Here is a 25913-nt window from a genome sequence, read left to right on the forward strand (position 1 = left end):
ACATCCTTCATTACCCATGTTGTCTAGACCAGGAGTATTAAAAATTACCCATGATCCTATTAAACATTACCCATGTTGTCTAGACCAGGGGTATTAAACTGATCCTTCATTACCCATGTTGTCTAGACCAGGGGTATTAAACTGATCCTTCATTACCCATGTTGTCTAGACCAGGTATTTAAGTATTATGTTGTCTAGACCAGGAGTATTAAACTGATCCTTCATTACCCATGTTGTCTAGACCAGGGGTATTAAACTGATCCTTCATTACCCATGTTGTCTAGACCAGGGGTATTAAACTGATCCTTCATTACCCATGTTGTCTAGACCAGGGTATTAAACTGATCCCATTACCCATGTTGTCTAGACCAGGGGTATTAAACTGATCCTTCATTACCCATGTTGTCTAGACCAGGGGTATTAAACTGATCCTTCATTACCCATGTTGTCTAGACCAGGAGTATTAAACTGATCCTTCATTACCCATGTTGTCTAGACCAGGAGTATTAAACTGATCCTTCATTACCCATGTTGTCTAGACCAGGGTATTTAACTGATCCTTCATTACCCATGTTGTCTAGACCAGGAGTATTAAACTGATCCTTCATTACCCATGTTGTCTAGACCAGGGGTATTAAACTGATACCCCTTACCCATTAGACCCATTAAACTGTCTAGACCAGGGGTATTAAACTGATCCTTCATTACCCATGTTGTCTAGACCAGGGTATTAAACTGATCCTTCATTACCCATGTTGTCTAGACCAGGAGTATTAAACTGATCCTTCATTACCCGTGTTGTCTAGACCAGGGGTATTAAACTGATCCTTCATTACCCATGTTGTCTAGACCAGGGGTATTAAACTGATCCTTCATTACCCATGTTGTCTAGACCAGGAGTATTAAACTGATCCTTCATTACCCATGTTGTCTAGACCAGGGTATTAAACTGATCCTTCATTACCCATGTTGTCTAGACCAGGGGTATTAAACTGATCCTTCATTACCCATGTTGTCTAGACCAGGGGTATTAAACTGATCCTTCATTACCCATGTTGTCTAGACCAGGGGTATTAAACTGATCCTTCATTACCCATGTTGTCTAGACCAGGGGTATTAAACTGATCCTTCATTACCCATGTTGTCTAGACCAGGAGTATTAAACTGATCCTTCATTACCCATGTTGTCTAGACCAGGGGTATGTTGTCTAGACCAGGGTATTAAACTGATCCTTCATTACCCATGTTGTCTAGACCAGGGTATTAAACTGATCCTTCATTACCCATGTTGTCTAGACCAGGGGTATTAAACTGATCCTTCATTACCCATGTTGTCTAGACCAGGGTATTAAACTGATCCTTCATAACCCATGTTGTCTAGACCAGGGGGTATTAAACTGATCCTAGACCAGGAGTATTAAACATTACCCATGTTGTCTAGACCAGGAGTATTAAACTGATCCTTCATTACCCGTGTTGTCTAGACCAGGGGTATTAAACTGATCCTTCATTACCCATGTTGTCTAGACCAGGGGTATTAAACTGATCCTTCATTACCCATGTTGTCTAGACCAGGAGTATTAAACTGATCCTTCATTACCCATGTTGTCTAGACCAGGGGTATTAAACTGATCCTTCATTACCCATGTTGTCTAGCCCAGGGGTATTAAACTGATCCTTCATTACCCAGACTGGTAACTGGCCCAACGCTCTTAACTGCTCGTCTACCTACGAATTACAGCTGATTTTCGGTTCTACCTGGTAATTATTTTCACCCACCTGGTGTCCCAGATCTAAATCAGTCCCTGATTAGAGGGGAATCACCCACCTGGTGTCCCAGGTCTAAATCAGTCCCTGATTAGAGGGGAATCACCCCCTGGTGTCTCAGGTCTAAATCAGTCCCTGATTAGAGGGGAATCACCCACCTGGTGTCCCAGGTCTAAATCAGTCCCTGATTAGAGGGGAATCACCCACCTGGTGTCCCAGGTCTAAATCAGTCCCTGATTAGAGGGGAATCACCCACCTGGTGTCCCAGGTCTAAATCAGTCCCTGATTAGAATCACCCACCTGGTGGGGTCTAAATCACCCCCTGATTCCATTTACATTTAGGTCATTTAGCAAATCCAGGCCCTGATTAGAGGGGAATCACCCACCTGGTGTCCCAGGTCTAAATCAGTCCCTGATTAGAGGGGAATCACCCACCTGGTGTCCCAGGTCTAAATCAGTCCCTGATTAGAGGGGAATCACCCACCTGGTGTCCCAGGTCTAAATCAGTCCCTGATTAGAGGGGAATCACCCACCTGGTGTCCCAGGTCTAAACCAGTCCCTGATTAGAGGGGAATCACCCACCTGGTGTCCCAGGTCTAAATCAGTCCCTGATTAGAGGGGAATCACCCACCTGGTGTCCCAGGTCTAAACCAGTCCCTGATTAGAGGGGAATCACCCACCTGGTGTCCCAGGTCTAAATCAGTCCCTGATTAGAGGGGAATCACCCACCTGGTGTCCCAGGTCTAAATCAGTCCCTGATTAGAGGGGAATCACCCACCTGGTGTCCCAGGTCTAAATCAGTCCCTGATTAGAGGGGAATCACCCACCTGGTGTCCCAGGTCTAAATCAGTCCCTGATTAGAGGGGAATCACCCACCTGGTGTCCCAGGTCTAAATCAGTCCCTGATTAGAGGGGAATCACCCACCTGGTGTCCCAGGTCTAAATCAGTCCCTGGTTAGAGGGGAATCACCCACCTGGTGTCCCAGGTCTAAATCAGTCCCTGATTAGAGGGGAATCACCCACCTGGTGTCCCAGGTCTAAATCAGTCCCTGATTAGAGGGGAATCACCCACCTGGTGTCCCAGGTCTAAATCAGTCCCTGGTTAGAGGGGAATCACCCACCTGGTGTCCCAGGTCTAAATCAGGCCCTGGTTAGAGGGGAATCACCCACCTGGTGTCCCAGGTCTAAATCAGGCCCTGGTTAGAGGGGAAGAATTTAAAAAGCAGTGGAATTGGCTACCAGGTCCAGGGTTGAATTTGAGGGGTCTAAGGGTTTACCTGGAAGAAGGAAAGGTAGAGGTTGACCACTTGGAAAATAAAGTCGGGGTGGAGCCTGTGGAAGTAGTCTGGTCCCATTGGTCGCCCTCGCAGGTCCAGGAAGTGAAGGTCGGTGGCCTCCTTCAGTAAGGGTGACATCACCGCTAGCCCCGCCCCTCTCTTGTGGACCAGGAGAGCCTGCAGAAGGACCAGCTCCTACAGTACAGACAGGGGAAGATACAGTTCCCTTTACTATACTTTTCTTACCACGTTCCTAATCAAACAAAATCTCAACACCCCCCCCCAACCTCGTTCAATTTATTGGACCTTGTGACCTCAGTGATAGATCAGTGTAATGTGATTGGTCACTCAGGAGAATGCTGCGTGTCATACCGCTGACTGGCCAATGGACTGGTGGATCTCTCTGAGGAACTCCAGCTGATTGGCTGCTTCCTGTAGCTGGCCGTCCATCAGCTGGCAGCGGATCAGTCCTAGAAAAACAAACACCTTAGTGGCCTCACCACAACACTCAACATACAGCAAGTTCAAGGATATTGCCTTAAGAAGCATAGGAAATACACTAAATATACACAAACGTCTGTGGACACCATTTCAAATTAGTGGATTCCGCTATTTCAGCCACACTTGTTGCTGACAGGTGTATAAAATCGAGCACACAGCCATGCAATCTCCATAGACAAACATTGGCAGTAGAATGGACCGGAATGAAGAGCTCAGTGACATTCCGGCACCGTCATAGGATGCCACCTTTCCAACAAGTCAGTTAGTCAAATGTATGCCCTGCTAGAGCTGCCCCGGTCAACTGTATGTGCTGTTGTTGGGAAGTGGAAATGTATAGGAGCAACAACGGCTCATCGGCAAAGTGGTAGGCCACACAAGCTCACAGAATGGGACCGCCGAGTGCTGAAATGTGTGTAACAGTGTGTAAAAATCATGTCGTCAGTTGCAACACTCATTACCGAGTTCCAAACTGCCTCTGGAAACAATGTCAGCACAATAACTGTTTGTCGGGAGCTTCATGAAATGAGTTTCCATGGCCGAGCAGCTGCAAAACAAGCCTAAGTGGTGTAAAGCTCGCCGCAATTGGACTCTGGAGCAGTGGAAATGCGTTATCTGGAATGATAAATCACGCTTTACCATCTGGCAGTCCGACGGACGAATCTGGGTTTGGTGGATGCCAGGAAAACACTACCTGCCCCAATGCATAGTGCCAACTGTAAAGTTTGGTGAAGGAGGAATAACCAGCTGCCTTACATTGCACTCCATGAGGAGCCTGCATGGCAGGCTGACCACCTGTTACGTGAGGGCAGCAAGAAGCCAAGGTAAGTTGCTAGCTAGCATTAAACTTATCTTACAAAAAACAATCAATCGTAACATAATCACTAGTTATCTACACATGGTTGATATTACTATATTATTATCTAGGGTGTCCTGCGTTGCATATAATCGATGCGGTGCCTGTTAATTTCTCATCGAAACACAGCCTACTTCGACAAACGGGTGATGATTTAGCAATGTCGTTGCACCAAACATCAATGCCTTTCTTTAAAATCAATACACAAGTATATCTTTTTAAACCTGCATATTTAGTTAATATTGCCTGCTAACATGAATTTCTTATAATTAGGGAAATTGTGTCACTTCTCTTGCGTTCCGTGCAAGCAGTCAGGGTACATGCAGCAGTTTGGGCCGGCTGGCTCGTTGCGAACTGTGTGAAGTCCATTTATTCCTAACAAAGACCGTAATTAATTAGCCAGAATTTTACATAATTATGACATAACATTGAAGGTTGTGCAATGTAACAGCAATATTTAGACTTAGGGATGCCACCCATTAGATAAAATACGGAACGGTTCCGTATTTCACTGAAAGAATACATTTTTTGTTTTTGAAATTATAGTTTCTGTGTGTTATTATGTTATAATTAAGTCTATGATTTGATATTTGGTAGAGCAGTCTGACTGAGCGATGGAAGGCAGCAGCAGGCTCGTAAGCATTCATTCAAACAGCACTTTTGTGTGTTTGCCAGTAGCTCTTTGCAATATTCAAGCATTGAGCTGTTAATGACTTCAAGCCTATCAACTCCCGAGATTAGGCTGGTGTAACCGATGTGAAATGGCTAGCTAGTTAGCGGGGTGCGCGATAATAGCGTTTCAAACGTCACTCGCTCTGAGCCTTGGAGTGGTTGTTCCCCTTGCCCTGCATGGGTAACGCTGCTTCGAGGGTGGCTGTTGTCGTTGTGTTGCTGGTTCGAGCCCAGGTAGTGGCGAGGAGAGGGACGGAAGCTATACTGTTACACTGGCAATACTAAAGTGCCTATAAGAACATCCAATAGTCATAAGGTTAATGAAATACAAATGGTATAGAGGGAAATAGTCCTATAATTCCTATAATAAATACAACCTAAAACTTTTTACCTGGGAATATTGAAGACTCGTGTTAAAAGGAACCACCAGCTTTCATATGTTCTCTTGTTCTGAGCAAGGAACTGAAATGTTTTTTTACATGGCACATATTGCACTTTTACTTTCTTCTCCAACACTTTGTTTTTGCATTATTTAAACCAAATCGAACATGTTTCATTATTTATTTGAGGCTAAATTGATTTTATTGATGTATTATATGAAGGTAAAAGAAAAGTGTTCATTCAGTATTGTTGTAATTGTCATTATTACAAATACTTTTTTTTAATCGTCCGATTAATCGGTATCGGCGTTGAAAAATCATAATCGGCCGACCTCTTGTTCCAACATCTAGTCGAAAGCCTTCCCAGAAGAGTGGAGGCTGTTATAGGGGGGACCAACTCCATAGTAATGACTTCCCAGAAGAGGGGAGGCTGTTATAGCAGCAAAGGGGGGACCAACTCCATATTAATGCCTTCCCAGTAGAGTGGAGGCTGTTATAGCAGCAAAGGGGGGACCAACTCCATATTAAAGCCTTCCCAGTAGAGTGGAGGCTGATATAGCAGCAAAGGGGGGACCAACTCCATATTAAAGCCTTCCCAGAAGAGTGGAGGCTGATATAGCAGCAGAGGGGGACCAACTCCATATTAAAGCCTTCCCAGTAGAGTGGAGGCTGTTATAGCAGCAAAGGGGGGACCAACTCCTTATTAAAGCCTTCCCAGTAGAGTGGAGGCTGATATAGCAGCAAAGGGGGACCAACTCCATATTAAAGCCTTCCCAGTAGAGTGGAGGCTGTTATAGCAGCAAAGAGGGGACCAAGGGGGCAAAGGGGGACCAACTCCATTGTAATGCCCATGATTTTGGAATGAGATGTTCGAGCAGGTGTCCACATACTTTTTTTTTTACTCACCAGTGCTATCACATTTTTAAAAAAGCTAAGAAGATGCACATCAACACACTGGGAAAGCAGGAGAGCTGTGTGTATTAATGTGTAGACACTAACCCACCTACCTGCCAGGGCTGGGACACTGCTGGTGTCAATGTCGAGAGCAGTAGAGTACCACCTGGTGGCCTCCTTAGTCTTCTTCTGTAGGGACAGAAGGTAACCCATCTCATTGGCCACATCAGCATTCCCAGGGGCTTTAGAGTACGCCCTCTCTGTAAATGGAGTCAGCAGCTGAAGGATCTCTGGGTGGCCTCCACACTACAGACAGGCAGAGGACGTCATAGTTCTACATCCAAATGGGCCAGTACAGTCATGTTCTCTCTGGAACAGCACATTTCATGTGTCGTATTGGGAGGCTGACATACCGATGTACTTCAATGTGTGAACATACTTAACATGTTATTACCCCCCCAACCCAAAGTCATGTTTTAACACAAAAACCCTGATACACAAAGACCCAGAACGTTGTGCTCCAAGGGACTGGGAGACCCCCAGCTGGCTAAAACAACTGGTTCCATGGAAACATAGGCCAAGGGACTGGGAGACCCCCAGGTGGCTAAAACAACTGGTTCCATAGAAACAGAGGCCAAGGGACTGGGCGGGGTGACCCCCCAGGTGGCTAAAACAACTGGTTCCATAGAAACAGAGGCCAAGGGACTGGGCTGGGAGACCCCCCAGGTGGCTAAAACAACTGGTTCCATAGAAACAGAGGCCAAGGGACTGGGAGACCCCCAGCTGGCTAAAACAACTGGTTCCATAGAAACAGAGGCCAAGGGACTGGGCTGGGAGACCTCCAGGTGGCTAAAACAACTGGTTCCATGGAAAGAGAGGCCAAGGGACTGGGCGGGGAGACCCCCAGGTGGCTAAAACAACTGGTTCCATAGAAACAGAGGCCAAGGGACTGGGCTGGGAGACCCCCAGGTGGCTAAAACAACTGGTTCCATAGAAACAGAGGCCAAGGGACTGGGCTGGGAGACCCCCAGGTGGCTAAAACAACTGGTTCCATAGAAACAGAGGCCAAGGGACTGGGAGACCCCCAGGTGGCTAAAACAACTGGTTCCATAGAAACAGAGGCCAAGGGACTGGGCTGGGAGACCCCAGGTGGCTAAAACAACTGGTTCCATGGAAACAGAGGCCAAGGGACTGGGCTGGGAGACCCCCAGGTGGCTAAAACAACTGGTTCCATGGAAACAGAGGCCAAGGGACTGGGCGGGGTGACCCCCAGGTGGCTAAAACAACTGGTTCCATAGAAACAGAGGCCAAGGGACTGGGCTGGGAGACCCCCAGGTCGCTAAAACAACTGGTTCCATGGAAACAGAGGCCAAGGGACTGGGCTGGGAGACCCCCAGGTGGCTAAAACAACTGGTTCCATAGAAACAGAGGCCAAGGGACTGGGCGGGGTGACCCCCCAGGTGGCTAAAACAACTGGTTCCATAGAAACAGAGGCCAAGGGACTGGGCTGGGAGACCCCCCAGGTGGCTAAAACAACTGGTTCCATAGAAACAGAGGCCAAGGGACTGGGAGACCCCCAGCTGGCTAAAACAACTGGTTCCATAGAAACAGAGGCCAAGGGACTGGGCGGGGTGACCCCCAGGTGGCTAAAACAACTGGTTCCATAGAAACAGAGGCCAAGGGACTGGGCGGGGAGACCCCCCAGGTGGCTAAAACAACTGGTTCCATAGAAACAGAGGCCAAGGGACTGGGCTGGGAGACCCCCCAGGTGGCTAAAACAACTGGTTCCATAGAAACAGAGGCCAAGGGACTGGGCTGGGAGACCCCCCAGGTGGCTAAAACAACTGGTTCCATAGAAACAGAGGCCAAGGGACTGGGCTGGGAGACCCCCAGGTGGCTAAAACAACTGGTTCCATGGAAACAGAGGCCAAGGGACTGGGCTGGGAGACCCCCAGGTGGCTAAAACAACTGGTTCCATAGAAACAGAGGCCAAGGGACTGGGCTGGGAGACCCCCAGGTGGCTAAAACAACTGGTTCCATAGAAACAGAGGCCAAGGGACTGGGCTGGGAGACCCCCAGGTGGCTAAAACAACTGGTTCCATAGAAACAGAGGCCAAGGGACTGGGCTGGGAGACCCCCAGGTGGCTAAAACAACTGGTTCCATGGAAACAGAGGCCAAGGGACTGGGCTGGGAGACCCCCCAGCTGGCTAAAACAACTGGTTCCATAGAAACAGAGGCCAAGGGACTGGGCTGGGAGACCCCCAGGTGGCTAAAACAACTGGTTCCATAGAAACAGAGGCCAAGGGACTGGGCTGGGAGACCCCCAGGTGGCTAAAACAACTGGTTCCATGGAAACAGAGGCCAAGGGACTGGGCTGGGAGATCCCCCAGCTGGCTAAAACAACTGGTTCCATGGAAACAGAGGCCAAGGGACTGGGCTGGGAGACCCCCAGGTGGCTAAAACAACTGGTTCCATGGAAACAGAGGCCAAGGGACTGGGCTGGGAGACCCCAGGTGGCTAAAACAACTGGTTCCATAGAAACAGAGGCCAAGGGACTGGGAGACCCCCAGGTGGCTAAAACAACTGGTTCCATAGAAACAGAGGCCAAGGGACTGGGAGACCCCCAGGTGGCTAAAACAACTGGTTCCATAGAAACAGAGGCCAAGGGACTGGGCTGGGAGACCCCCAGGTGGCTAAAACAACTGGTTCCATAGAAACAGAGGCCAAGGGACTGGGCTGGGAGACCCCCAGGTGGCTAAAACAACTGGTTCCATAGAAACAGAGGCCAAGGGACTGGGCTGGGAGACCCCCCAGGTGGCTAAAACAACTGGTTCCATAGAAACAGAGGCCAAGGGACTGGGCTGGGAGACCCCCCAGGTGGCTAAAACAACTGGTTCCATAGAAACAGAGGCCAAGGGACTGGGAGACCCCCAGGTGGCTAAAACAACTGGTTCCATAGAAACAGAGGCCAAGGGACTGGGCTGGGAGACCCCCAGGTGGCTAAAACAACTGGTTCCATAGAAACAGAGGCCAAGGGACTGGGCGGGGTGACCCCCAGGTGGCTAAAACAACTGGTTCCATAGAAACAGAGGCCAAGGGACTGGGCTGGGAGACCCCCAGGTGGCTAAAACAACTGGTTCCATAGAAACAGAGGCCAAGGGACTGGGCTGGGAGACCCCCCAGGTGGCTAAAACAACTGGTTCCATAGAAACAGAGGCCAAGGGACTGGGCTGGGAGACCCCCAGGTGGCTAAAACAACTGGTTCCATAGAAACAGAGGCCAAGGGACTGGGCGGGGTGACCCCCAGGTGGCTAAAACAACTGGTTCCATAGAAACAGAGGCCAAGGGACTGGGCTGGGAGACCCCCCAGGTGGCTAAAACAACTGGTTCCATGGAAACAGAGGCCAAGGGACTGGGCTGGGAGACCCCCCAGGTGGCTAAAACAACTGGTTCCATAGAAACAGAGGCCAAGGGACTGGGCTGGGAGACCCCCAGGTGGCTAAAACAACTGGTTCCATAGAAACAGAGGCCAAGGGACTGGGCTGGGAGACCCCCAGGTGGCTAAAACAACTGGTTCCATAGAAACAGAGGCCAAGGGACTGGGCTGGGAGACCCCCAGGTGGCTAAAACAACTGGTTCCATAGAAACAGAGGCCAAGGGACTGGGCGGGGAGACCCCAGGTGGCTAAAACAACTGGTTCCATAGAAACAGAGGCCAAGGGACTGGGCTGGGAGACCCCCCAGGTGGCTAAAACAACTGGTTCCATAGAAACAGAGGCCAAGGGACTGGGCTGGGAGACCCCAGGTGGCTAAAACAACTGGTTCCATAGAAACAGAGGCCAAGGGACTGGGCTGGGAGACCCCCAGGTGGCTAAAACAACTGGTTCCATGGAAACAGAGGCCAAGGGACTGGGCTGGGAGACCCCCAGCTGGCTAAAACAACTGGTTCCATAGAAACAGAGACCAAGGGACTGGGCTGGGAGACCCCCAGGTGGCTAAAACAACTGGTTCCATAGAAACAGAGGCCAAGGGACTGGGCTGGGAGACCCCCAGGTGGCTAAAACAACTGGTTCCATAGAAACAGAGGCCAAGGGACTGGGCGGGGAGACCCCAGGTGGCTAAAACAACTGGTTCCATAGAAACAGAGGCCAAGGGACTGGGCTGGGAGACCCCCAGGTGGCTAAAACAACTGGTTCCATAGAAACAGAGGCCAAGGGACTGGGCTGGGAGACCCCAGGTGGCTAAAACAACTGGTTCCATAGAAACAGAGGCCAAGGGACTGGGCTGGGAGACCCCCAGGTGGCTAAAACAACTGGTTCCATGGAAACAGAGGCCAAGGGACTGGGCTGGGAGACCCCCAGCTGGCTAAAACAACTGGTTCCATAGAAACAGAGGCCAAGGGACTGGGCTGGGAGACCCCCCAGGTGGCTAAAACAACTGGTTCCATAGAAACAGAGGCCAAGGGACTGGGCTGGGAGACCCCCAGGTGGCTAAAACAACTGGTTCCATAGAAACAGAGGCCAAGGGACTGGGCTGGGAGACCCCCCAGCTGGCTAAAACAACTGGTTCCATGGAAACAGAGGCCAAGGGACTGGGCTGGGAGACCCCCCCAGGTGGCTAAAACAACTGGTTCCATGGAAACAGAGGCCAAGGGACTGGGCTGGGAGACCCCCAGGTGGCTAAAACAACTGGTTCCATAGAAACAGAGGCCAAGGGACTGGGCTGGGAGACCCCAGGTGGCTAAAACAACTGGTTCCATGGAAACAGAGGCCAAGGGACTGGGCTGGGAGACCCCCAGCTGGCTAAAACAACTGGTTCCATAGAAACAGAGGCCAAGGGACTGGGCTGGGAGACCCCCAGGTGGCTAAAACAACTGGTTCCATAGAAACAGAGGCCAAGGGACTGGGCTGGGAGACCCCCAGGTGGCTAAAACAACTGGTTCCATAGAAACAGAGGCCAAGGGACTGGGCTGGGAGACCCCCCAGCTGGCTAAAACAACTGGTTCCATGGAAACAGAGGCCAAGGGACTGGGCTGGGAGACCCCCCCAGGTGGCTAAAACAACTGGTTCCATGGAAACAGAGGCCAAGGGACTGGGCTGGGAGACCCCAGGTGGCTAAAACAACTGGTTCCATGGAAACAGAGGCCAAGGGACTGGGCTGGGAGACCCCCAGCTGGCTAAAACAACTGGTTCCATAGAAACAGAGGCCAAGGGACTGGGCGGGGTGACCCCCAGGTGGCTAAAACAACTGGTTCCATAGAAATAGAGGCCAAGGGACTGGGCTGGGAGACCCCCAGGTAGCTAAAACAACTGGTTCCATGGAAACAGAGGCCAAGGGACTGGGCTGGGAGACCCCCAGGTGGCTAAAACAACTGGTTCCATAGAAACAGAGGCCAAGGGACTGGGCTGGGAGACCCCAGGTGGCTAAAACAACTGGTTCCATGGAAACAGAGGCCAAGGGACTGGGCTGGGAGACCCCCCAGGTGGCTAAAACAACTGGTTCCATAGAAACAGAGGCCAAGGGACTGGGCTGGGAGACCCCCAGGTGGCTAAAACAACTGGTTCCATAGAAACAGAGGCCAAGGGACTGGGCTGGGAGACCCCCCAGGTGGCTAAAACAACTGGTTCCATGGAAACAGAGGCCAAGGGACTGGGCTGGGAGACCCCCCCAGGTGGCTAAAACAACTGGTTCCATAGAAACAGAGGCCAAGGGACTGGGCTGGGAGACCCCCCAGCTGGCTAAAACAACTGGTTCCATAGAAACAGAGGCCAAGGGACTGGGCGGGCTGACCCCCAGGTGGCTAAAACAACTGGTTCCATAGAAACAGAGGCCAAGGGACTGGGCGGGGTGACCCCCAGGTGGCTAAAACAACTGGTTCCATAGAAACAGAGGCCAAGGGACTGGGCTGGGAGACCCCCCAGGTGGCTAAAACAACTGGTTCCATGGAAACAGAGGCCAAGGGACTGGGCTGGGAGACCCCCCAGGTGGCTAAAACAACTGGATCCATAGAAACAGAAGCCAAGGGACTGGGCTGGGAGACCCCCAGCTGGCTAAAACAACCCTGAAGGTTCTTTGGTTCAGAAAACTAGCTTTTAGTTCTACATTATGTTTTCTAATCCAGCACCTGTGATAAGTGATATCACCCCATTGGATCCATGTGGGTATTCGCTGGTAAAAGTGGGCACAGATTAGCCCGCACCAGCCAAAAACAGGCTAGCCCACACCAGCCAAACACAGGCTAGCCCACACCAGCCAACCACAGGTTAGCCCACACCAAGCCCACACCAGCCAACCACAGGTTAGCCCACACCAAGCCCACACCAGCCAACCACAGGTTAGCCCACACCAAGCCCACACCAGCCAACCACAGGTTAGCCCACACCAAGCCCACACCAGCCAACCACAGGTTAGCCCACACCAAGCCCACACCAGCCAACCACAGGTTAGCCCACACCAAGCCCACACCAGCCAACCACAGGTTAGCCCACACCAAGCCCACACCAGCCAACCACAGGTTAGCCCACACCAAGCCCACACCAGCCAACCACAGATTAGCCCACACCAACATGCAGTTTCTCCCTGCAGGCAGTCGCTGAGTCCGAGGTGCTAAAGGAGCTCCATAAACTTGACCCCAAAAAACATCCGGGTCAGAAGGTTTCTTCTTTAAGGTTGCTGCTCCTGTCATCGCCAAGCCTTTCTCTGACCTTTTTAACCTGTCTTTTCTCTGGGGAGGTTCCCATTGCTTGGAAGGCAGCCACAGTCCGTCCTTTATTTAAAGGGGGAGATCTCGCTGATCCTAACTGTTATAGGCCTATTTCTATTTTGCCCTGTTCATCAAAAGTGTTGGAAAATCTAATCGAAGATCAACAGACTGTCTTTCTTAATGTCTATAGTATTCTCTCTGGTATGCAATCTGGTTTCCGCTCAGGTTATGGGATGTGTCACAGCAACCTTAAAGGTCCTCAATTACGTCACCATTGTCCTTGATTCTAAGCAATGTTGTGCTGCCATTTTTATTGACTTGGCCAAAGCTTTTGATACAGTAGACCATTCCATTCTTGTGGGCCGGCTAAGGAGTATTGGTGTCTCTGACGGGTCTTTGGGATGGTTTGCTAACTACCTCTTTTAAAAAGAGTGCAGTGTATAGTCAGAACATCTGCTGTCTCAGCCACTGCCTGTCACCAAGGGAGTACCCCAAGGCTCGATCCTAGGCCCCACGCTCTTTCTCAATTTACATCAACCATATAGCTCAGGCAGTAGGAAGCTCTCTAATAATTTATATGCAGATGATACAGTCTTGTACTCAGCTGGCTCCTCCCCGGATTTTGTGTTAAACTCTCTACAACAAAGCTTTGTTAGTGTCCAACAAGCTCTCTCTACCCTTAACCTTGTTCTGAACACCTCCAAAACAAAGGTCATGTGGTTTGGTAAGAAGAATGCCCCTCTCCCCACAGGTGTGATTACTTCCTCTGAGGGTTTAGAGCTTGAGGTAGTCACCTCATACAAGTACTTGGGAGTATGGCTAGACAGTACACTGTCCTTCTCTCAGCACATATCAAAGCTGAAGGCTAAAGTTAAATCTAGACTTGGTTTCCTCTATCGTAATCACTCCTCTTTCACCCCAGCTTCCAAACTAACCCTGATTCAGATGACCATCCTACCCATGCTAGATTACGGAGACATAATTTATAGATCGGCAGTTCAGGGTGCTCTCAAGCGGCTAGATGTTCTTTACCGTTCAGGCATCAGATTTGCCACCAATGCTCCTTGTAAATAAGAATTTGTTCTTAACTGACTTGCCTAGTTACAGTTGAAGTCTGAAGTTTACATACACCTTAGCCAAATACATTTAAACACAGTTTCACAATTCCTGACATTTAATCCTAGTAAATATTCCCTGTTTTAGGTCAGTTAGGATCACCACTTTATTTTAAGAATGTGAAATGTCAGAATAATAGTAGAGAGAATTATTTATTTCAGCTTTTATTCCTTTCATCACATTCCCAGTGGGTCAGAAGTTTACATACACTCAATGAGTATTTGGTAGCATTGCATTTATATTGTTTAACTTGGGTCAAACGTTTCAGTTGGCCTTCCACAAGCTTCCCACAATAAGTTGGGTGAGTTTTGGCCCATTCCTCCTGAGTCAGGTTTGTAGGCCTCCTTGCTCACACACACTTTTTCAGTTCTGCCCGCAAATTTTTTATCAGACCAGAGGACATTTCTCCAAAAAGTACGATCTTTGTCCCCATGTGCAGTTGCAAACCGTAGTCTGGCTTTTTTAATGGTGGTTTTGGAGCAGTGGCTTCTTCCTTGCTGAGCGGCGTTTCAGGTTATGTTGATATAGGACTCGTTTTACTGTGGATATAGATACTTTTGTACCTGTTTCCTCCAGCATCTTCACAAGGTCCTTTGCTGTTGTTCTGGGATTGATTTTCACTTTTCGCACCAAAGTACGTTCATCTCTAGGAAACAGAACGTGTCTCCTTCCTGATCGTTATGACGGCTGCGTGGTCCCACAGTGTTTATACTATTGTTTGTACAGATGAACATGGTACCTTCAGGCATTTGGAAATTGCTCCCAAGGATGAACCAGACTTGTGGAGGTCTACAATTTGTTTTTCTGAGGTCTTTGATTTTCCCATGATGTCAAGCAAAGAGGCACTGAGTTTGAAGGTAGGCCTTGAAATACATCCACAGGTACACCTCCAATTGACTCAAATTATGTCAATTAGCCTGTCAGAAGCTTCTAAAGCCATGACATCATTTTCTGGAATTTTCCAAGCTGTTTAAAGGCACAGTCAACTTAGTGTATGTAAACTTCTGACCCACTGGAATTGTGATACAGTGAATTATAAGTGAAATAATCTGTTTGTAAACAATTGTTGGAAAAATGACTTGTGTCTTGCACAAAGTAGATGTCCTAACTAACTTGCCAAAACTATAGTTTGTTAACAAGACATTTGTGGAGTGGTTGAAAAACGAGTTTTAATGACTCCAACCTAAGTGGATGGAAACTTCCGACTTCAACTGTAAATAAAGGTTAAATAATATTAATATACATTTTCCATGGGTTTACTGACCACAATCCATTGAATTAATATTAGGAAGTGTTGTTTATTTGGCGTCAGGAGAGCACAGCGCATGGAGATATGCAACAGAGCCTTATGCTTCTGCAAAACCCCCCAGTCAGCCCCAGGTCTTCAGGGCTAAACCCCGCCAGTCAGCCCCAGGTCTTCAGGGCTAAACCCCCAGTCAGCCCCAGGTCTTCAGGGCTAAACCCCCAGTCAGCCCCAGGTCTTCAGGGCTAAACCCCCAGTCAGCCCCAGGTCTTCAGGGCTAAACCCCCAGTCAGCCCCAGGTCTTCAGGGCTAAACCCCCAGTCAGCCCTAGGTCTTCAGGGCTAAACCCCCCAGTCACCCCCAGGTCTTCAGGGTCAACCCCCCAGTCAGCCCCAGGTCTTCAGGGTTAAACCCCCCAGTCAGCCCCAGGTCTTCAGGGCTAACCCCCCGTCAGTCAGCCCCAGGTCTTCAGGGCTAAACCCCCAGTCAGCCCCAGGTCTTCAGGGCTAAACCCCCCAGTCAGCCCCAGGTCTTCAGGGCTAAACCCCCCAGTCAGCCCCAGGTCTTCAGGGCTAAACCCCCAGTCAGCCCCAGGTCTTCAGGGTTAAACCCCCAGTCAGCTCCAGGTCTTCAGGGTTAAACCCCCAGTCAGCCCCACGTCTTCAGGGCTAAACCCCCCAGTCAGCAACAGGTCTTCAGGGTTAACCCCCAAGTCAGCCCCAGGTCTTCAGGGTTAAACCCCCAGTCAGCCCCAGGTCTTCAGGGTTAAACCCCCAGTCAGCCCCAGGTCTTCAGGGCTAAACCCCCAGTCAGCCCCAGGTCTTCAGGGTTAAACCCCCCAGTCAGCCCCAGGTCTTCAGGGTTAAACCCCCAGTCAGCCCCAGGTCTTCAGGGTTAAACCCCCAGTCAGCCCCAGGTCTTCAGGGTTAAACCCCCAGTCAGCCCCAGGTCTTCAGGGCTACACCCCCAGTCAGCCCCAGGTCTTCAGGGCTAAACCCCCAGTCAGCCCCAGGTCTTCAGGGCTAAACCCCCCAGTCAGCCCCAGGTCTTCAGGGCAAACCCCCCAGTCAGCCCCAGGTCTTCAGGGCTAAACCCCCCCAGTCAGCCCCAGGTCTTCAGGGCCCCCCTCCCATTCAGCCCCAGGTTTTCAGGGTTAAACCCCACCAGTCAGCCCCAGGCCTTCAGGGCTAAACCCCCAGTCAGCCCCATGTCTTCAGGGTTAAACCCTCCCAGTCAGCCCCAGGTCTTCAGGGCAAAGCCCCCAGTCAGCCCCAGATCTTCAGGGCAAACCCCCCCCAGTCAGCTCCAGGTCTTCAGGGCTAAACCCCCAGTCAGCCCCAGGTCTTCAGGGCTAAACCCCCAGTCAGCCCCAGGTCTTCAGGGCTAAACCCCCCAGTCAGCCCCAGGTCTTCAGGGCTAAACCCCCAGTCACCCCAGGTCTTCAGGGTTAACCCCCCACCAGTCAGCCCCAGGTCTTCAGGGCTAAACCCCCAGTCAGCCCCAGGTCTTCAGGGCTAAACCCCCCCAGTCAGCCCCAGGTCTTCAGGGCTAAACCCCCCCCAGTCAGCTCCAGGTATTCAGGGCTAAACCCCCAGTCAGCCCCAGGTCTTCAGGGCTAAACCCCCAGTCAGCCCCAGGTCTTCAGGGCTAACCCCCCCCAGTCAACCCCAGGTCTTCAGGGTTAAACCCCCCAGTCAGCCCCAGGTCTTCAGGGTTAAACCCCACAGTCAGCTCCAGGTCTTCAGGGTTAAACCCCCAGTCAGCCCCAGGTCTTCAGGGCTAAACCCCCCCAGTCAGCTCCAGGTCTTCAGGGTTAAACCCCCCCAGTCAGCCCCAGGTCTTCAGGGCTAAATCCCCCCAGTCAGCCCCAGGTCTTCAGGTCTAAGCCCCAGATGTTCTGTATGTCTAGTGGCGTCCCTGGTGCATCACATACCACCCCACTAAACTCAGCTAAATACTTACCAGTCTGCTGATGGGCTGGGTGAGACTGACGTGGAGACCGGGAGAGCATGGCTCTGAGACCTCTGCTGCACTAACCAGGGCCTGCAGATGTTCCTTGGCCTACAAACGTAACATAACCATCAGCTCCTAATATTGACATCTGCCAAACGGCAGAATTTAGCATTGGCATATAAGATGTATATTTCACCAGCCACGTTGGCGGTTGGGTCAGGGCTCCAAGGCGATTCACATTTGTGAATAAAAAGTCAAGTATGATCACATGTTTAGTAAAATAAATGCCGCAGTAGCTGTTTTCAAAAAATGTCTGCCGTTTTGTTTCATAGCTGGTGAAATTAAATCGCACAATGTCAAAGAACGACGAATCGTATAGACTACCCCACCCCGCGCTAAAACTCTGCCTGACTGGGAGCTGAGTACAAGTGAAACACTCCTTTTAAGAAGTGCTGCGCACACGCATAAAACTTGGTCTAATTTACTTGAAAGTGAAACTGAATTGAATCTTTGTCCTTGTTTCTTGGCTAATTCTTGGCTAGGGTGTTTTTTAATGTTTGAGTTTCAACTGCTTGGGAAGAGAAGATCACGCTTCTACTAGATCCAATCACACAGACACAAACATGGCTCGAGTCACACTACCATGGCAATTACCGCCCTGCCCCTCGCTGTTCCCCCCGCGGGACGGTTGCGCTAACATAGGCTAATGGGATTGAGGTTGTAAATAACACATTTTGCTAACATAGGCTAATGGGATTGAGGTTGTAAGTAACACATTTCGCTAACGTAGGCTAATGGGATTGAGGTTGTAAGTAACACATTTCGCTAACGTAGGCTAATGGGATTGAGGTTGTAAGTAACACATTTCGCTAACATAGGCTAATGGGATTGAGGTTGTAAGTAACACATTTCGCTAACGTAGGCTAATGGGATTGAGGTTGTAAGTAACACATTTCGCTAACGTAGGCTAATGGGATTGAGGTTGTAAGTAACACATTTCGCTAACGTAGGCTAATGGGATTGAGGTTGTAAGTAACACATTTCGCTAACGTAGGCTAATGGGATTGAGGTTGTAAGTAACACATTTCGCTAACATAGGCTAATGGGATTGAGGTTGTAAGTAACACATTTTGCTAACGTAGGCTAATGGGATTGAGGTTGTAAGTAACACATTTCGCTAACGTAGGCTAATGGGATTGAGGTTGTAAGTAACACATTTCGCTAACGTAGGCTAATGGGATTGAGGTTGTAAGTAACACATTTCGCTAACATAGGCTAATGGGATTGAGGTTGTAAGTAACACATTTCGCTAACGTAGGCTAAAGGGATTGAGGTTGTAAGTAACACATTTCGCTAACGTAGGCTAATGGGATTGAGGTTGTAAGTAACACATTTCGCTAACGTAGGCTAATGGGATTGAGGTTGTAAGTAACACATTTCGCTAACGTAGGCTAATGGGATTGAGGTTGTAAGTAACACATTTCCCAGGACATAGACGTATCTTATATGGGCAGAAAGCGTAAATTCTTGTTAATCTAACTGCACTGTCTAATTTACAGTAGCTATTACAGTGAATGAATACCATGATATTGTTTGAAGAGGGTGCACAGTTATGAACTTGAAAATGTATTAATAAACCAATTAGGCACATTTGGGCAGTCTTGAGACAACATTTTGAACAGATATGCAATGGTTCATTGGCTCAGTCTAAAACTTTGCACATACACATCCAAAATCTAAATTGCGCCTGGGCTGGAATAATACATTATGGCCTTTCTCTTGCATTTCAAAGATGATGGTACAAAAAAAAGCATGTTTTTTCTTTGAATTATCTTCTACCAGATCTAATGTGTTATATTCTCCTACATTCAATTCACATTTCCACACACTTCAAAGTGTTTCCTTTCAAATGGTATCAAGAAAATGCATATCCTTGCTTCAGGTCCTGAGCTGCAGGCAGTTCGATTTGGGTCATTTTAGGCGAACATTTTAAAAAGGGTCGGATCCTTAAGAGGATTTATTAAAGGGACAGGTGAACATTTTTCTCATCTGTGATATTTTGGTTAAAAGGTTCGGGTCACACATTTTTTCATTAAACATAAACTGGGTGGTTCGAGCCCTGAGTGCTGATTGGCTGACAGCCGTGGTATATCAGACCGTATACCACGGTTATGACAAAACATATATTTTTACTGCTCTAATTACGTTGGTAATCAGTTTATAACGGCAATAAGGCACCTCAAGGGTTTGTGATATATGGCTAATATACCACAGCTAAGGGCTGTGTACAGGCACTCCGCAATGCGTCGTGCATAAGAACAGCCCTTAGCCGTGGTATATTGGCCATATATCACACCTCCTCGGGCCTTATCGCTTAATTATGCCACATTACTTGTATTGCTTTAGAAACATTACAAAGCAGGCTCATCCGGGTTTCCTTGTGTTTGGTTGGTATAATTTTAGCGGAAGAAAAATAATTTTACTTGTAAATAAATCTGAGTGGCTGGTAGATTTTTAAATGTACCTGCCACAGTGGCTGGTTGGCCAAAAAATAAAATTGTATCTACTGTCTCGTACAACCACCAGGAAGTGTTGCCAGCTTCCATTCTGTTTGGCTACAGCATTCATCAGTCTGGTTATACGATGCTACTGTACTACAGCATGTAGCACCATATACTGAACTCACCTTGACCAGATCCCCATCCCTCACAATGGTATGGATGGCGAGAACTTGGATAGCGTTCAGATTCCGCCCATCTTGTTGTAAAATCCTGAATAAAATATGCAGTACCAGTCAAAAGTTTGGACACACCTACTTATTCCTGGGTGTGTCTTTATTTTTACTATTTTCTACATTGTAGAATAATAGTGAAGACATCAAAACTATGAAACAACATATGGAATCATGTAGTAACCAAAAAAGTGTTAACCTCTTGAAACTAGGGGGCACTATTTTTATTTTTAAAAAAATAACCTTCCCAAAGTAAACCACCTATTTCTCAGGACCAGATGCTAGAAAATGCATATAATTGACAGCTTAGGATAGAAAACACTGTAAAGTTTCCAACTTGTCTTGCTTTTGGCTGATTAAAAAAAATCTAAATATATTTTATATTTGAGATTCTTCAAAACTGTAAAAATATTGTCTGTGAGTATAACAGAACTGATATTGCAGGCGAAATTCACACTTTTGACAGGAACTGTATAACAGAGATGTATTCATCACTAAGAACAGTGATTCACGGTTGAGTTACAGTATACCAATATAGTATAACTATAACTACATATAACAACAGCTAGACAGTCTCGTAGGGTTAGGGATCAGGAGTCCTAGTTACCTAGCAGCTGTATCCAGGGCCTGCTCCCAGTCCTGTAGAGCCAGGAACAGCTTCATCTTCAGCATCAGACCAGGGAGGAAGTCTGAGTGGGAGGTCACTATCTGATTCACCACCTGCTGGGATCCAGTGAAGTTATGCTGGTTCATAAAGTACTTAGCCTGTGAAACAAGGAATAGAAACCATCAGGTTAAATTCAATTATCAACAAATGTTAGGTAACTTTTCCTTGGACTGCTGTGCCTACAGCCAACCATCACAGCTGTAGCCTCTCAAACAAATACTTTTAGAAGAATAGTTTAGAATCAGTGAACCAAAGGGAGAGCTGCTGCTGTGCATTGTGGTACCTTTCCCATCATGCCGAACACATCCCTGGAGTGCTGCCCTCCTCCGTCCAGGTAGCAGATAGCGTTGTTCCTCTGAAACTCATCCTCGGAGTTCATATCCACCCAGCCCTTCAGGATGGACCCCTGGCAACGAGAGGAACGACTAGAGTTTCACCACAATGTCTACTGACCAAAGCACGGTATTACTTTGGAACTACAGAAAATATCATTCATAGATTTGTCATGCACTTTAGTAACCCTGAATTTTCATGTGCTATGTTTGAAATCATACTATATAGCTTCATATGAGCCTAAATAACAGCTGAATAATACTGGTGTCATGCATGGGTACGGACCTCTTTTGAGGACTTGGATATCTTCAGTATCTTGTCAATGTAGTCTTTGGCCTTGTCAACGTGGCCCAACAGCCACAGGAACAGGGCTCCATAGAACAGAGGCTTCTCTCCCGCCGTCTTACGGATATTCCTCACGCGGGTCTCCAGGGCTGCCACAGCCTCGTGATCTGCAGACCAGAGATAAACACACTTTACATGAACACGTAGCCTGATACTCTGCCATTTCATATCAAACACAAAAGGATGGGAGGTTGTTTGAGGCTAAGGACAACGAGAAGATTAGCCTATTGGAACAGACCATTAAATCTCTCCGCCCACTCACCAATCATGTCACTTTGCTTGTGTGCACAGATAAGAGCCATGCTGGAACATATGGCCACAGTCGGCTTGTCCTTCACCTGCTCCAGCTCTCTCATGGCCTCCTGGGTTCGACCTACCATTGAATAATGCATAACGGTAGTGATCATGCTCCTCTCGTGTATAGCCTTTGTCTCAGTCAAATGACAGAATCTGCCATCAACAATGTTGAGTCAATACACGAACGAGTCCAAATATACGGTTGTACCTTCCATTAGTATCCCAAAGCCTTTAAAAAACAGCAGAACAGGATCCTTGCTGTACATCTTCAGGTAGTACTCGGCTGTGTGTATGGATTGCCTGTAGAACTTCTCACCCATGAAGTAAATCAGTGAAGCCTGAGGATGAGAGTAGACATTAAAGCTTACTTTCAGTAATAGATACAGTATCATTGTAAGAAGCTGTGTTTTACCCCCCAACATAAACCTGTTAGACACAACTAGCTAGTTAACTAGTTAACACTAACCAACTGGCAGGCAACTTCATCAAATAAATCATATCCGAGTTTAAAAGTCTAGCTCGCTAACGTTAGCCAATAAACATATTACCAAATAAAAAATGAACTTACTAAACAAACTGTATCTGTGTCAGCCATGTTTTCCTGATAAACTTCTCGACGTAGAGAGTGTGTTGTTGATGTTACTGTCCCTGTTTCCCGTTGCTTTCCGTTCCTCAGTGATGCTAAACCTTCCAGCGTCAGAGAGGCTGACGTCGGGCGTTTCCTGTTGCCTAACAACCGACGAAGCAGCCGCTTATTAAGGCGTGGCTAATCACACACAGAGCGGTCGTCTCATCTAATAATAATAAATAATAATATGTGCCATTTAGCAGACGCTTTTATCCAAAGCGACTTACAGTCATGTGTGCATACATTCTACGTATGGGTGGTCCCGGGAATCGAACCCACTACCCTGGCGTTACAAGCGCCATGCTCTACCAACTGAGCTACAGAAGGACCTTATTATTATATTCATATATTATTATTATTATTATTATTATTATTATTATTATTATTATTATTATTATTATTATTATTATTATTATTATTATTATTATTATTAGAAGGACCCCTCATCTCTGATCCCTGCTGTGAAAACAGAACTTCCTTGATAGACTTCCACCGAGAAATAGATCAAAACGATCTCAGAATGGTGACAGCTCGTTTTGCAGTGAAACTCACAGGGATCGATACATGGTTCTTCTGTAGTACAAAATGTAACGAATAAACCTGGTGTAATATGTCAATGACCTGTAAGATTCAGAATTGATTCGTTTCTCATTTATCTCCCAATTTTACAGTGTGTACAAGAGCACAAAGAACTAAAGAACTTGATTATAGACTCGTTTAACTCAAATGATTTAGAATCAACGCATGGGAAATACTGGGAAATATTGATCTTCCAAGTAAGATCCACCTCCATTACACAGTAATGAACTAAAGAAGCAAAAATGTTTTAAAGATGAGCTTATGAATAAATTGAATGTTCTTTTAGAAAAGGATACCCTTTCAAGCAGAGGATGAAACAGATTTGAATCTTGAATAGAACTAGATCAAGTGAACATTGATTTCGCTAAAGGGGCTTTTATTAGATGTAGATGCAAGATGGGTCGACAAGGGTGAGAAAAACACAAGATATTGTTTTGCTCTTAAAAAAAATAACTATAAGAGAAAATCTGTCTTAAATATTGACAACACCTTGTAAAGACCTTAACATCATCTCGACCTGTATATTCATTCTATGAACATCTGTATACATCTAATTGAATGGAACTGAATGTGAACCTTTTATAAAACATGTCCTTGGTCATGTTATTTCTGATGAGTTCAAGTCCATATGTGAAGAGGAGTTTCTATTGTAGAGATGAGCGATGCTCTTATATCTATTAATATCAAGGAGGCAGATGGTTGGAGTCTTACAATGTATAATAATCCAAAAGGGGTTGGCAAGAGAATGGTCATGGACAGGCAAGGGAATGGTCGTGGACAGGCAAGAGAATGGTCATGGACAAGCAAGAGAATGGTCGTGGACAGGCAAGAGAATGGTCGTGGACAGGCAAGAGAATGGTCGTGGACAGGCAAGAGAATGGTCGTGGACAGGCAAGAGAATGGTCGTGGACAGGCAAGAGAATGGTCGTGGACAGGCAAGAGAATGGTCGTGGACAGGCAAGAGAATGGTCGTGGACAGGCAAGAGAATGGTCGTGGACAGGCAAGAGAATGGTCGTGGACAGGCAGGAGAATGGTCGTGGACAGGCAAGAGAATGGTCGTGGACAGGCAAGAGAATGGTCGTGGACAGGTAAGAGAATGGTCGTGGACAGGCAAGAGAATGGTCGTGGACAGGCAAGAGAATGGTCGTGGACAGGCAAGAGAATGGTCGTGGACAGGCAAGAGAATGGTCGTGGACAGGCAAGAGAATGGTCGTGGACAGGCAAGAGAATGGTCGTGGACAGGCAAGAGAATGGTCGTGGACAGGCAAGAGAATGGTCGTGGACAGGCAAGAGAATGGTCGTGGACAGGCAAGAGAATGGTCGTGGACAGGCAAGAGAATGGTCGTGGACAGGCAAGGGAATGGTCGTGGACAGGCAAGAGAATGGTCGTGGACAGGCAAGAGAATGGTCGTGGACAGGCAAGAGAATGGTCGTGGACAGGCAAGAGAATGGTCGTGGACAGGCAAGAGAATGGTCGTGGACAGGCAAGAGAATGGTCGTGGACAGGCAAGAGAATGGTCGTGGACAGGCAAGAGAATGGTCGTGGACAGGCAAGAGAATGGTCGTGGACAGGCAAGAGAATGGTCGTGGACAGGCAAGAGAATGGTCGTGGACAGGCAAGAGAATGGTCGTGGACAGGCAAGAGAATGGTCGTGGACAGGCAAGGGAATGGTCGTGGACAGGCAAGAGAATGGTCGTGGACAGGCAAGAGAATGGTCGTGGACAGGCAAGAGAATGGTCGTGGACAGGCAAGAGAATGGTCGTGGACAGGCAAGAGAATGGTCGTGGACAGGCAAGAGAATGGTCGTGGACAGGCAAGAGAATGGTCGTGGACAGGCAAGAGAATGGTCGTGGACAGGCAAGAGAATGGTCGTGGACAGGCAAGAGAATGGTCGTGGACAGGCAAGAGAATGGTCGTGGACAGGCAAGAGAATGGTCGTGGACAGGCAAGAGAATGGTCGTGGACAGGCAAGAGAATGGTAGTGGACAGGCAAGAGAATGGTCGTGGACAGGCAAGAGAATGGTCGTGGACAGGCAAGAGAATGGTCGTGGACAGGCAAGAGAATGGTCGTGGACAGGCAAGAGAATGGTCGTGGACAGGCAAGAGAATGGTCGGACAGGCAAGAGAATGGTGGACAGGCAAGAGAATGGTCGTGGACAGGCAAGGGAATGGTCGTGGACAGGCAAGAGAATGGTCGTGGACAGGCAAGAGAATGGTCGTGGACAGGCAAGAGAATGGTCGTGGACAGGCAAGAGAATGGTCGTGGACAGGCAAGAGAATGGTCGTGGACAGGCAAGAGAATGGTCGTGGACAGGCAAGAGAATGGTCGTGGACAGGCAAGGGAATGGTCGTGGACAGGCAAGGGAATGGTCGTGGACAGGCAAGAGAATGGTCGTGGACAGGCAAGAGAATGGTCGTGGACAGGCAAGAGAATGGTCGTGGACAGGCAAGAGAATGGTCGTGGACAGGCAAGGGAATGGTCGTGGACAGGCAAGAGAATGGAAGGACAGGCAAGAGAATGGTCGTGGACAGGCAAGGGGAATGGTCGTGGACAGGCAAGAGAATGGTCGTGGACAGGCAAGAGAATGGTCGGGACAGGCAAGGAATGGTCGTGGACAGGCAAGGGAATGGTCGTGGACAGGCAAGAGAATGGTCGTGGACAGGCAAGAGAATGGTATTTGGACAGGCAAGAGAATGGTCGTGGACAGGCAAGAGAATGGTCGTGGACAGGCAAGGGAATGGTCGTGGACAGGCAAGAGAATGGTCGTGGACAGGCAAGAGAATGGTCGTGGACAGGCAAGAGAATGGTCGTGGACAGGCAAGGAATGGTCGTGGACAGGCAAGAGAATGGTTGGACAGGCAAGAGAATGGTCGTGGACAGGCAAGAGAATGGTCGTGGACAGGCAAGAGGGTCGTGGACAGGCTATGGTCTATAGGACAGGCAAGAGAATGGTCGTAAGTCAGGCAAGAGA

General features: G+C 48.3%; 1 protein-coding gene and 1 long non-coding RNA gene across 7 annotated transcripts in view; both read right to left on the reverse strand.

Moving 5' to 3' along the window:
- The window catches only part of LOC118378944 (tetratricopeptide repeat protein 21B), a 72345-nt gene extending 49913 nt beyond the window's left edge, over positions 1–22432 (reverse strand). For 4 of the 5 annotated variants that reach the window (XR_008095082.1, XR_008095083.1, XM_052498533.1 and 1 more), the window contains exons 1-11: positions 22301–22432; positions 21941–22070; positions 21698–21808; positions 21376–21542; positions 21041–21163; positions 20698–20855; positions 20046–20130; positions 17369–17467; positions 6458–6650; positions 3417–3514; positions 3045–3239 (exon numbers count right to left, since the gene is read on the reverse strand). Coding sequence is in view for 3 of the 5 variants with exons in the window: in XM_052498533.1 (XP_052354493.1) it covers positions 3045–3239; positions 3417–3514; positions 6458–6650; positions 17369–17467; positions 20046–20130; positions 20698–20855; positions 21041–21163; positions 21376–21542; positions 21698–21808; positions 21941–22070; positions 22301–22327 (1386 nt within the window). In the remaining 2 variants the exon portion in view is untranslated. The remainder of the gene's footprint in view (positions 1–3044; positions 3240–3416; positions 3515–6457; positions 6651–17368; positions 17468–20045; positions 20131–20697; positions 20856–21040; positions 21164–21375; positions 21543–21697; positions 21809–21940; positions 22071–22300) is intronic. The other variant, XM_052498530.1, reaches the window with a different exon arrangement.
- On the reverse strand, positions 1883–2972 carry LOC127916508 (uncharacterized). Of its 2 annotated transcripts, none has more exons than XR_008095086.1 (3): positions 2840–2972; positions 2154–2741; positions 1883–2023 (listed from the first exon to the last, which is right to left on the reverse strand). It is a non-coding gene; the product is annotated as an uncharacterized LOC127916508 (long non-coding RNA). The 2 variants fall into 2 exon arrangements; XR_008095087.1 differs by having other exon boundaries at positions 2791–2972.
- Positions 22433–25913: the final 3481 nt, after the last annotated feature.

The sequence above is a fragment of the Oncorhynchus keta genome, chromosome 4, assembly GCF_023373465.1.
Source record: "Oncorhynchus keta strain PuntledgeMale-10-30-2019 chromosome 4, Oket_V2, whole genome shotgun sequence".
NCBI lineage: Eukaryota > Metazoa > Chordata > Actinopteri > Salmoniformes > Salmonidae > Oncorhynchus > Oncorhynchus keta.